The sequence below is a fragment of the Staurois parvus genome, unplaced genomic scaffold (genome assembly GCF_062004578.1).
Source record: "Staurois parvus isolate SC_StPar_1 unplaced genomic scaffold, SC_StPar_1.0 ptg000988l, whole genome shotgun sequence".
NCBI lineage: Eukaryota > Metazoa > Chordata > Amphibia > Anura > Ranidae > Staurois > Staurois parvus.
The window spans coordinates 3,089,108-3,103,209 of record NW_028318784.1 but is presented as its reverse complement, the minus strand read 5'-3'; the positions used below and the strand labels follow the sequence as shown (position 1 = coordinate 3,103,209).

General features: G+C 39.3%; 1 protein-coding gene across 2 annotated transcripts in view; it reads left to right on the top strand.

Moving 5' to 3' along the window:
- Window positions 1-403: 403 nt before the first annotated feature.
- The window catches only part of NCAM2 (neural cell adhesion molecule 2), a 515,560-nt gene continuing 501,861 nt past the window's right edge, over window positions 404-14,102 (top strand). The window contains exon 1 of one of the 2 annotated variants that reach the window (XM_089657373.1): window positions 404-909. In XM_089657373.1, coding sequence (XP_089513499.1) covers window positions 858-909 — 52 coding nt within the window. In that variant the 5' untranslated portion in view covers window positions 404-857. The remainder of the gene's footprint in view (window positions 910-14,102) is intronic. The other variant, XM_089657374.1, reaches the window with a different exon arrangement.

Here is a 14,102-nt window from a genome sequence, read left to right as displayed (position 1 = left end):
GGTTTGGGGTGTGGACTGCTTTTGGGGTGTTGTTAACATACACCCCGCATGAATGCGGTGCGATTCTGCTGCGGTGCAAAATTCGCACAGAAAACGCTGCAAATTCCGCACCACATCAATGTGAATCAGAGCTAACTGTGGATTTTTTTTTCTTAAACTGAATGTATAAAAAAATAAAACAAACAAAAAAAAAAAGCAAAAAAACAATAAAAAACCTTTGAAGGTTTAATGGTACTTTAAATATAATACAGAGAACTATGTCCTGATTGATAGGAAAGTGATGGGGAACACAGAGAGCCAGCTGACAGAGAAGGGATGGGTAGACACCGATAAATCCAAGGGTGGGAGGGGTTTAGTGACAGATTTCCCCGCCCCTCCACACTACTGTTACCGCTGCCGTCGCTGAGCCGGTCAGTGGCCGGGCGCCGCGCAGCCAGGAGGATCGTAGCGAATCTCCGTACATTGCGCCCCCCTCCCCGGCCGCCTGGAGAAGAGTGAAGCAGCCGCGGACGAATCCCTGAGCCAGGAGAGGGTGACGCGCTTCTTGCGGATGAACACCTTGGCCGCCTTGTGGCTGATATAGAGCTGCAGTCAGATCGCTGCTCATCACTTTGCTGAGGAACTGGTTGCTGCGGGCTGTGCGTGTGAAGCTGCGTCTCTGTGCACCGGGGCTGTGTTCTCCCTCCTCTACACCCGGGCTGTGTTCTCCCTCCTCTACACCCGGGCTGTGTGCTCTCTCCTGCTCATTGCGCATGCAACAGAGGCGACACATTGTAACTTAGCAGGAAAACCAAAAAAAAAGATTGTAAATCCCCAACTCCAGTCCAGGAACTGTCCAGCAGCCCAACCTCCTGAACATGAACCTCCCTCATTTCTACCTGCTTGGATTACTTGTCACCAGCGGGCAAGGTAGGAGTCCACTGCCATTCATGAACTCTAAACTAGTTGCCATCCTTCACCCTGCTCATGAACTAGCCATCTGCATCCATGGAGGGGAGGATGATGGAAGTAGGGATTTTCTAGGCACTGCATCCTTTATTAGTAGTGTTGTGTTGGCTCTGGCAAGATCTGAACTGCGATCAGGGATTAAACAGGTTGCACAGCATCCAAAATTAGATTTTTCATGCTGGAATAAATCAAGACGACGTCTGATCATTATTTAAAAATTGATGTAAAATACATGATCGCGCAGCACGCTGCGTTTCCCTGTTTGTCAATGCGTTCCAAGGTCTTTTTTTTTTGTTCTACTAAGTGTCTCTTGGGTGACTTTTATAATCACATTGTCTGTTGCCATACTTCTCGGTTACATTTCAGCCTTCAAGTTCACCTTGAATGGATTTAAGCGCCGGCTTCGGCAGGTATCCATCCATTTCTGAAATTGTTTCGTAATGTTCTGGGGTTTTTTTTTTTTTTCTTTTCCGAGCTAAAGGTTGTAATTATGAAGTCACCAAAACATCAAGTTGTGCATGTTAATGTTGGGCTATTATCACAAAAGGTTGGAGCCATCTTGTTTTCCTCCAGCAGGGGGAGCTGGCGTTCCATATTTGAACTTTTTGGTGGCCGGTTTCACCTTCTTGCCTAAACTATGTGTTAGAAAAAGCTTTGACACGCTCCTTCTATCATACCTCAAGCGCGGCTTGACATTTTGGACACGAAGCCGTCGTTTCTTCATACCAGGGAAAAAATGAGCAGTCAGGCTAGAATCATGATTCTTGGGTGCAAAAAAAAAAAAAAGTATAAGAAAAAAAAAATGTCCCCAATTGAGAAAATAGTTTTAGATATGAATGAAGCTATTTTGGTAAGACAAGTCTGGTAGCCAAGTAAGGAGCAGAGGCTTCGAATCCAATTAGTGTTCAGTAGAAGGGCTGCCTGCTGGCATAATGAGATGCTGGAAGCGGCTACATTAATATTTCAGCTCAGGATGGTGCTGAAAACAAATGCGGTGGCCATTTAATGGTCAGTTTGCGGAACTGTAACAACATCCTTACTCTTTGGAGATGCGTGCCAGCAACCCGGGATGGTCTCTTTATTAGCATAGTGGTGATTTCAGCAGAATGGTACAGGGATGGGATAGGCAGGGACCGCCAACTGCTTGTGTTTACTCAGCCAGGTACTGGCTTATGCTGTCCCTGCTCCATTAATATGGCAGCGGGGAGTCATGAGAAGCAAATTTAAAATCATCGATTGTGCAGTGTGCGTAAAGAAAAGATCAAGCTTTTACACTTGTGTGTACATGGGAAAGTGGAGAGATCACCGGCTGAAAGGAAAAAAACCCAAATCAACGGTGTGTGGACCATTGCTTCGAAACAGCAAAAACCACATCCCAAAATTGACCATGATTATTTATTTAGAGGGGTGGGGAAAAGTCTATAAGGTCCTCATGATTACATTGGAGGTTTTCAATTGCAATGATACTGATCATGATTTGTTATATTGGCTAAATATAGATTGCAAGCTTTATGAGCAAGGTCCTAGTATTGGTCGCTCGTTGCATAACATTGTATTGCTATATGCAGTTTATTAGTTAAAGTGCTTTTTTTAAACAATCCAGATAATAATAGTAATAATAATGATAATAGCAATAATAATAATAGAATATACAAAAATATTTTTAATACGACTACTACTACTACTACTGCTGCTACTAATAAAAAATAGTAGTAGTAATAATAATATTAATGATAATGATATACTATTACTACTACTAAAATACAACTACTGCTGCTACTACTAATAGAAAATAGTAATGATACCAATAATAATAATAGCATTACCAATAATATTAGTAATAATAATAGAAAATACAAAAAATATGTATAATATAAAAACTACTACTACTGTTAATAAAAATAGTAACTGTAATAGTAACAGTAATAATAATAATAGTGCTATTGCCATTATTATTATATAGTATTTATTATTTAGCATTTTTAGGTAGAAAAAATACTATTTACAAACAGAAGCCCTACTAAAAGCACTGTATTTTATTATGTTGCTATAAATGTTGATACAGGACACCACACCTATAGATGTAAGCACATTGCATGCAAGTCTTTGCATTTTAAGTGGGAAACAACGTCATGTCATTTTTTTTCAAGTTTTAATCAGCAGTTTCTAACTTTCAGCTTAACATATCAGAGCTGTTAAAAGCCGTTAAGGTTCTTAATAGTCCAATCCAATGTCAGTGCGTTTCTACTTAACTTTCCATGTTATGCTATTAAATTCAATTTCTACGTAATGACTGGGGGTTGGAACCAGTTAAGCACCATTAAAGCTGGGATAGTCAAGCTATTTAATATTTTATTCAATTTTTTTTATATATGATTCTTAGGGGTATTATTAGCCTCAAAGTTCAATCATTGTTGTCTAGGTCATATCTGTAGGAATATTTAGTATTCCAATTATCAGTAATGGCACAATACATCATTGCAAATCTAAAATAACCACATAGCCTACCCCTTGTGGAGATCCAAGGATTTCTGTAATGCTTTGTTCTGGAACATAAAGTTTGCCATATAAATCCTATACTTGTGTAAATATTTCATTATTCAGCCTTCCTCCTTAGCATGTTTGCAACCAAACAAGTCTCAGATGCCTTTATGCAACTGGAGCTTTCCTTGCCCTGTTTCTACATGAGCTGAGCTGATGTATTGGTTGCAGTAGATAAATTGCTCATTTTTATATATTTTTTTAAGGAATTGTTTGTGAATTATTAGAACTTAAACAAATGACTAAGCTTTATGTGTAACTAAAAGCATAAATAACACAATTTAATATTTAGGGAAAATGCAGTCATTTTTGTAAATGTATGGTATTCACATGCACTAAACTGTAAAAAAAAAGAAATATGCAAGGGAGTTTAGCATTTTTGCTCCTGTGTGTGGCCACTCCTTCTCAGCATGTTACATCTGATTTGTTGGAGCCAGGAAACCAGCTGATTTTTCTGTGATGCAATCCACGTGTGACCCTGCTCGATACAAAATTTGAAAAAGTGTCAGGTAGTGAGCACCTAAGTAGCTCCATTAACCACTTGCCTACCGGGCACTTTTACCCCCTTCCTGCCCAGGCCAATTTTCATTTTTCAGTGCTGTCACACTTTGAATGACAATTGTGCAGTCATGCAACACGGCACCCAAACAAAATTGTTATACTTTTTTGAGACATATAGAGCTTTCTTTTGGTGGTATTTAATCTCCACTGGGGGTTTTTATTTTATGCTAAACGTATTAAAAGAGACTGAAAATGTTGAAAAAAAAAGTTTTTCTTAGTTTCTGTTATAAAATGTTGTATATAAGTAATTTTTCTCCTTCACTGATGTGCGCTAATGAGGCTGCAGTGATGGGCACTGATGAGCAGGCAGTGATAGGTGGCACTGATGGGCATTGACAGGCATCACTGGTGGGCATTGATAGGGATCACCGATGGGCACTGAAAGGCAGCATTCATATATGGCACGCACTAATAGGTGGCACTGATTAGTGGCACTGATAGGAGGTACTGACTGGCACTGATAGGTGGCACTGAAAGGCAGCTCTGATGAGCACTGATTTGTTGCATTCATGTGCTCTGGTAGGCACTGATATGTGGCTTTGGTGGGCACTTGTATGTGGCATTGTTGGGCACTGATAGGTGGCATTGATGGGCACTGATGGGGCTACACTGATCATCAACGTGAGGAGAGGACTGCTGATAACCGGCATGTCCTTGTTTACATGACATTAGTGTGACCAGTGATCCGCTGTGTCCCAGGGAGTGCGCATGTGCATTTAGAGTGGGAGGACATCATATGACATCCTCCCAGATTGAGAGAGCCACCGCCCGCCCGTCATTTCTTTACACGACGGGAGGCGGTTAAATATAAAGTAGATGGACTACTATGTGCTGCTTGTTAAGTGATTTATTTCTGTTTTTCCTTTCTTTTTCTGCATCTATGCTTCATTAGTTAAACAACAATTTGTGATCTGTATTTTAGTTAGAAAGTATGGGGATGATTTACAAATAGGCAATTTCACTTTGCAGGAGAAATTGCACTTTGCAAGGGAATTGGCCCCCAAGCTTACTGAACATGGCGAGGTCCTTCTGACTTCCATCATCCAATCATGTGTAAGCAAAAATGCATTTTTTACAAATTTTTCTTGAATGTAATAGTGTATTCTTTGCTGGTGAAAGTTCACCACATTGGGGTAAATTCCATTGCAAAGTACAACTTTCCTTGAAACATAGACAGCCTGTTTGCCTTAATACATCAACCTCGCTGTGTGAGTATTCATGTGGCCCCTGGTATGTGCATGTGTGTAGGTATGTGTGTATGGCATCTAGTTCAATAGCTAGACCATGCTTTGAATAGGAACAGTTAATGTAGGTAGTGTAACGGCTGAGCACATTGGGTTTGATCAGCATGTGCAGTATGTAGTCATTCCGGTTCACTGCTTCTTACACAAGTTTTTTTTTTTTAATTCTGATGGGAATTTGCCAGCGTGCATAAATCATGGTAATTAAAACCTGTATTAATGCAGAGCGGATCACTGGCAATGGAAAGTGTCTGTATCCATATCATGAATCCTTACTGAGATTTATCTTTACAGCTGGAGCTGTCACATCTGCTGTCACACTAGCATTCTGTCGGGAAACCCCATGTCCACTGATAAATTAAAGTTTGCTGCAGTTAAAAATAAAATTATATATATATATATATATATATATATATATATATATATATATATATATATATATATATACACACACACACATACTATATTGCCAAAAGTATTGGGACGCCTGCCTTTACACGTACGTGAACTTTAATGGCATCCTAGTCTTAGTCCGTAGGGTTCAATATTGAGTTGGCCCACCCTTTGCAGCTATAACAGCTTCAACTCTTCTGGGAAGGCTGTTCACAAGGTTTAGGAGTGTGTCTATCGGAAGGTTTGACCATTCTTCCAGAAGCGCATTTGTGAGGTCAGGTACTGATGTCGGATGAGAAGGCCTGGCTCAGTCTCCGCTCTAATTCACCCCAAAGGTGTTCTATTGGATTGAGCTCAGGACTCTGTGCAGGTCAGTCAAGTCCCTCTACCCCAAACTCACTCATCCATGTCTTTATGGACCTTGCTTTGTGCACTGGTGCACAGTCATGTTGGAACAGAAAGTTTCCATCCCAAAACTGCTCCCACAAAGTTGGGAGCCTGAAGTTGTCCAAAATGTCTTGGAATGCTGATACCTTAAGTGTTCCCTTCACTGGAACTAAGGGGCCAAGTCCAACCCCTGAAAAACAACCCGCACTATAACCCCCCTCCACCAAACTTTACACTTGGCACAATGCAGTCAGGCAAGTACTGTTCTCCTGGCAACTGCCAAACCCAGACACATCCATCGGATTGCCAGACAGAGAAGCGTGATTTGTCACTCCAGAGAACACGTCTCCACTGCTCTAGAGTCCAGTGGTGACGTGCTTTACACCACTGCATCCGACGCTTTGCATTGCACTTGGTGATGTAAGGCTTGGCTTGCAGCTGCTCAGCCATGGAAACCCATTCCATGGAGCTCTGTACGCACTTTTGTTGTGCTAATCTGAAGGCCATACAAAATTTGGAGGTCTTTAGCTTTTGACTCTGCAGACAGGTGGCGACTTCTGCGCACTGAGTATTTCAGCATGCAATGACCCTGCTCTATCATTTTACATGGCTGAGCTGCTATTATTCCCAGTTGCTTCCACTTTGTTATAATACCACTAACAGTTGACCGTGGAATATATATATATATATATGTATATAGGCATTTGATAAGGGATATACTTTCTCTTACCAAACATTGTCAATACAGTGCATGAAGCCCTCTACTGCTTAAAATGTTTTTGCTGATGGTAATCTGGTGTTGTGGAAACACCAACTGCTGAGTCATTGGACGATTGGACATTCCCAGCCCTATGCACCGGAGAGTCCTTGTTTCTTCCGTTCCCTATATAAAAATCAGAAAAAAAAACAGTGGGTTAGTGTGGTTTTCAGGCAGAAATAGTATAGTGCAAGATTTTGTATCACCTTTTGCAAATAGTATTTTCATCACTAGCATTGATGTGAATGTATTTACCGCAGTGATAATGTATAAACAGTTAAGAATATTGTATAAAGGTTAGGTTTGGCACTTAAAGAGTAATTCCATTTTTGTTGAGAAAAAAACAAACAAGCCCCCTGAATGATCAATGTACACTACTGGGATTTTAACCCCTTCCCCACACCACCTCTTAGCCCTTTAAGAAATTCTAAATGCTGGGAGGTGGAGGCATTCTGGTCATGTAACCTCTGTGAATGGCAGTCACAGTGGTCACATGAACAGAAAGCTCCTGATCGCAAGTATACCCACTGATAACTGTGCACTCTGTCAGCATTGAAATGTTTAAATTTGGGAAGCCTATATGCGGCCTCTCTGTGTTAAAGCCAACCCATGGAGAGGCTGCATATATGTGTGAGATTGGCAGGAACAAGTTCCCCAACTTTGTAGGAGATGCCTACCTTTTGTTCCTCAGAATAAATAGCTGTTTGTTTCACTAGACTGATTTTAGACTAATTTTGAATGGGAGGGTCTAGTTCACTATAATTACCTAGCGCACTCTCAGTGTTTTAAGGAGAATAGTGTTAGGGTCTGCATCCCTTTAGTAGTATATCTGTCTTGGAGAGTATCTCATCAAAACTGACATTGGTATTGCAGAGGATGCCTAAAATATGACTTGTATCTTAGTGCAAGCATCTGTAAAAGTTACAGAAAATTACAGTTCTGCAGATTGAAATGGAAAGGGTAATTTTAATAACAATAAATTACAATATGACTTGTGTAATAGCCATCATGGCTGTAAAAGCAATCACAGTGAAATAAATAAACATCCTGATCACTCCCCACAAATAGTACAGTGTCATTATGGTGACATTGTACTGCTAAGGTGACGGTATGTAAAAAATTAAACACATAAATAAATACATAAAATGTAGAAAAAATTAAATAAAGTGAAAAAAAGTGTTAAAAATGTTTTTTCTATATACTGATTTGAGTTATTTTTACAAAAAAAGGTAGCAAAATACATTTTGGCCTAGATTTTTGAAAAAATACTATTTTCAAAATTTTATAAGAAAAAAACTTTTTTTTTTCAAAAATGGCAGGCTTTTTTTATTTATATTGTAAAAAATAAAAAAAAACCCAGCGCTGATTAAATACCACCAAAAAAAACCTCTGTCTCAAAAAAATTATAAACATTTCATATGGAAACAGTTTTGTATGACTGAGTAATTGGCATTCAAAGTGTGAGAACACTGAAAGCTGAAAATTGGCCAGGACTGGAAGAGGGTGAAAGTGTCCGGACTTGAAGTAGTTAAAGAGACAATACATGGAGAAATATGCTAGTATTGAAGAGATGCGGCAAATATGTTTGTTTTGTTTTTTTTAATTTCACAGACATACACGTTAAGTTTTCAGGTGTGATAACATATGCCATCTAGAACTACATGTGCCGAACAATTTGGTGATGCAATTTCTAGTGCCAAAAACAACTATTATGATTTTTAGAAGGCAGAAACCAATGTACTGGGCAAAGAGGACATTCTGACTGTAGTACAATTGCATCGACTCACTGATTGATTTCACTTGTTGCTTGGAATTGCTCTTCAAAGCGCATCTGACACTGTACACTCAATAACCATTTTGTTTGCGGAACCCATGTTCCTAAAGATACAGCCTATCAATACACTAGTAGATAGTGACATTACTAAATGCCTGATACAACAGTGATTGCCTAGTGATATGGTTTGATTCTGACATTTTTGTTAGTGGCAGGCCAACTGAAAATAGATATTTATGGCATCTGAATCAACTTATGTTATATTAGATTGTTATGATACACTAACATCTGTAAAGCTGGCAACACAGCATTTCGTCTTCAAGCAACAACTTATTTAATGCAGTATAAGGAGCTCAACTCAGTTGCAACAGTAGCTAATATAAAATATAAAGTCTAACCTGTTTTAATTGAATCAGGGGAATCTGCAATTCGAAGTACTGCAGTAATCGCAGATGAACATATAGATCTTCCCTACAGTTATAGTTGAAGAAATACCCCAGATGTTGTATTGAATAGCCTGCAGCCATGCATTTCTGTGACTACCTCTTAGGCTGTACATACACGGTACAATGTGATTGTATAGTCTCCTTTGGATCTACCGCTAATGGTTTAGTGTGTATGGGTTTATCCTTCTAATGAAAGGTGTTCATAAAGCTGGGGGGGTCAGGCACAAGCAGATTGAATAGTGTATAGTAATAATTCTTAACATATTCTTTAACTCAATAATATATATTGAGTTAAAGAATATGTAAACCCAACATTTTATATTCCTGATATGTGCCTGCTGTGCCACGTACTTGTTTGAAAACATATCCTGTTCTGTTTGTATTGCTTCCTATGTGTGAAATCTTTGGTGTTCCTGCCAGTCCCTCTGCTTTCCTATTAACTGACCCCTCTAGGCATGAAAGTACCGCATTATCAGCTCTCTAGCTGTGCTGATCAGACTTGTCCTGCCCCCTCTCTCCAGTACAGGCATTTACTAGGTAGATCAGTGTACGGCTGTTTCTCCACCCTCACCTCTCCATGTAGCTGAGAACAGAGGAAATGTGAACACTTTTAAAAAGGGGAAAAGGGTATTTGTATATCTATACACAAATGGTTTACCGTTCATTTCTATTTTAAACTGTATGGGTTGTTTTACAAGGTGAGGGTTTACATATACTCTAACCCATTGGTGATGGTGCCTGCTGGTCCTTTAAGGAGTTTCAGATGCCTGGGTAGGGTTTCTGATCATGTGACCGCCATGATTGGCTGTCACAGCAGTCATATAATCCTAAAGCTCCCGATCGCAAGTAGAGATCAGGAGCTTTCCTTTAGCCACCAGTAACTGTGGTGGGAGTGCACAGGGCGCGTACTCTCTGCAGGTCTATTTACATTCTGGTGTGCATATATGCGACCTCTCAGTGTGATGGCCCACACGCCGAGAGGCTGCATTTATGTGTACCGCTGGAGAGAGAGAGAGCTAAACACATATTTATTTTCAGATATATTTTGCTTGCATAGCTATTCTCATTAGATACATATTTTATTCATGATATTATTATTATTATTATTGTTAATTATTATTATTATTTCTACTGTAAATATTATTACTGTTAACCAATTGACAAACTAAAATGGTATGCTTTAATATTCAGATTCTCACATGTGTCTAAGGTTCTTGAACATTGCTTTATTATGCTGACATTTTTTTACATCCAACATTATGGGCCATTGGGTATTTTGTTTTAACTATGATCTCGAGGAGGGGAGATTGTATTGCTATGGAGGTGATCTTTTTTGAACCCCTGAAACGCATTAGTGACTCTTTGGATCATCCCCTTGACTTTTATTGGAATTACGTCATATCTATACCTTTTAGCCAGCGCAGGTCCAAGAAGAGCAGCATTTCTGAGAACTGCTATTAGAGACCATATGCAGATATTTGACAGATACATGGAGTAATTGGCAATATGTCCAACCAAGAGCATGCTTCATTACCATTTCAGATCCTATATTCACCACCAAGCCCTCCACAAATTGTGTCTACAAAAATCCATAGAAAATGAACAAAACTTAGGACCATTGGTGAAAACAATGTGCTTATGCTGCATTAGTGATAACTAGCAGCCAGAGTTACCTTGACAGAATGCCTTTCTTGTTAATAATGTAGTCGACGTTTTATATGGCAGAACCACAGAACAACTTTAACCACTTCCAGTCGGACACTTTTACCCCCTTCCTGACCAGGGCAATTTTCAGCTTTCAGCGCTATCACACTTTGAATGACAATTGCGCGGTCATGCAACACTGTACCTAACACTGTATCCATATGATTTTTTTTACCATTTTTTTGAGACAGATAAAACTTTATTTTAGTGGTATTTATTCACCGCTGGGATTTTAATTTTTTTTGCTATGTAAATGAAAATGTCCAAAAATTTTGAAAAAAGTGTTTTTCTTATACAATTTTGCAAATAAATAATATTTCATCATAATATTTCATCATAACCAAAATTTATTCAGTTATCTTTTTAGTAAAAAAAAAATAAGCCAAATTAGTTTATAACCAAAAATTATAATTTTTAAACATTTTTTTTTACATTTTAATAAAAAAATTTTTATTTTTTAAATTTTTTTTACATACTGTCACCCTAGCAGTACAGTGTCACCATGGTGACACTGTACTACTTTTGGGGGGGGTGATGAAGATTTTTTATTTTTTTTTATAGGATGTAAAAGCAATCATTTCTTTCTCTCTGTCTGCATTCTTGCAGCCATCGAGAACTACTGAGTGAGCTGTGATTGGTCACAGCTTGTCACATGCTACAAGGCTGTTGTGAATAGCCTTGTACCATGTGACCTCTGTGATCATTCACAGATTTCACACGTAGTAAGCAATGATGTCAGAAGTAACATCTTGCTTACTACTTTGCATGTGATCACAGACTGGCCAATCAGTGATCACATGATCGGAACCTCGTACAGAGGTCTCGTCCAACGATCGGTGTTTCACTGTGTCCAGAGGACACAGCGGGCACCGGATCGCGGTGCTGCGCGCTCCCGGGGTGCACACAGAAGCAGGGTGCGGGTAGGCCATTTAAAAATTGCCACCCGACCCTGCACTGCCACCGTCCGGCCGTTTATATACAACGGCCGGTCGGGAAGTGGTTAAACAAATGTTATATGATAAAGAATCAAGTACAAGGACTTGGCTTTGTATGAATGCCAGATCCTGTGATGTAAACTGCAGCAATGCATTGAAATTTTTATGCGCACTAATCACAACATCCTGTAAAACGCACAAAGCAGATAAAGATGATTAACATATTAAACATAACACGGGTATAAAGGGTCAATGTGAGTTAGCATAAATGTATGTGTAAAAGTTGTAGCAGTTTAAATTAAATACATATACAGTAATTTATCTATCTATGTATCTATCTATCTATCTATCTATCTATCTATCTATCTATCTATGTATCGATAAATCTGAATACACAAATTAAATGCATGTATTTGAGCTGCTTGACCTACCAAAGGATTTCTAGTTTCTGCCTAGCCAGTCATGACATTCAAACAGCTTTGCCACACAGCACAGCCCTGTCTGGTAGGGAAGGAGACCTGATTTTGGTCCCTATGCCCCACAGCATCACCATTATTTATATATATCAGAATGCTGTGCTCTATTCCCTAAACCAGTGTTTCTCAACCTTTTTGCAGCCAGGGCACCCTTTTAAAATCATGGATTTTCAGTCAAGGCACCCTTTAAAATTCTGTGCAATCTCAAGGCACCCCATTCTAAAATGTAAAAAAAAATATTTTACACACATCCACACACATAGTACACCCACCGTCATTTATTCTTCCAAAGCAAATATATCTGGTGCTGACTAGTATTCCAGTGTGTCTCTCTCAGTTTTTCTCTCCCACTCTGCTAATGTGACCCCAGTGCTGATGAAGAGGGGCTGGGGATGGGCAAAAAAGGATGATGTGCATGCACCCGATGTCCTCATTATCAACTGATGATATCATTGGTTATTTGGACACCAGCAGCTAGAAGGTCTTAAAAGTGCACAGTGAAAACCTGTGTTTTTTTTGTAGCTGTAAGGCAGGATTGATCCACCTGGTGGCTTGTATACAGTGTTTGGCAATTTTTAGGCATTTTGCCAAAGCTCCCCTAAAGAAGCCTGGAGGCACCCCACCTCTTCATCTGCTGATGCCTGGATAGAACAGCTGGTGCTGGATGCACACAGCACTAGATGGGCTGCTCTGGAAATCCACAAATGAGCACTCATAGAATCCCTCCCCACCCACGCATGTGCAGTCCACTCTCCCTTGCAGCTCAGCATATTTATGAGAGGAAATAAAGTGTGGTGAGGAAGAAGGCCAGGAGTTTGTGGATTTCTGGGACCACACATCTGGCGCTGGATGCATTTTGCCATCTGTGGGTTCACAAGCCCTGATGTGGTTAGGTCTTGCACTGAGATAACCAATTTCAAAAAGTTGGTGATAAGGCAAGACTGTATCTAGAGGGCCTATGGTTTTAAAAAAGTACCTTCACCAAAAGGGCCTGTGAAAACTGTTTTTGGATCTTGGAAAGGGAACCAATGCTTTTTCTTTCCATGTACAATACATCTGTCATTACAATTTTTCAGGCTTGGGACATATAACGTTACTAAGCCAAAGCTCTGATAGTCCCATGTCTTAGGCAACATGTGAGAGCCATGAAAGCTGACCGCACTCCATAGATGTAGTGGATGAAACTTTCATTTATTTACTTATTTCATTTCATACTTCATGTAAAAAGCAAAGATCACAACTCCACTACAAGGACAGAGGGAAGTTAACACGTTTCACACAACAACCTGTGCTTAGTCATAACCAATTTATCCTGATTGTGGAATAGCTTAAATAGTCCTACAAACAGCTGACCACAATCAAAGATGCACATCCTCCCACTGATTAGATCCAAAAATGATCTTGAATGAACCATCAGCGGCAGTATTACTAATACTGTATATGCAGAGAAACCAACATAAATAATATAGAACACAATTACAAACAGATAAAACCGCTGATAAATTTCTAGTCGAACCCAAACAACATGTACGTCATTATGTATAAAGAGGTTACTTATGAATTAACGTCAAAAATTCTTAGTATAAATTGAACCACCTAACATACAGGGAAATTGTATAAAAAGCAAAGTGGGGAGTGTTACCTCTTTTTTGCTGTGCAGGAGAGAACAACAAAAAAAATCTTTATATTATCAAAACAATAAATATAAATCTCAGCCCATTCAAACATTAAACCTTGAGAAGTGTGAGTTTCTAAACGTAAAATCCAAAAAACTTCTCTCCTGCAAGCGAAACTCCACGGTTTGGAGTCTTGACTTTTTCTATCACCTGCATTCTCACCAATGATAAATCCCCTGCATGCATAGATGTAAAGTGTGTGGCTACAATTTTTTAACAATTGTTTCTAATATCACCAAGATGTTCATGAAATTGATCCTTTA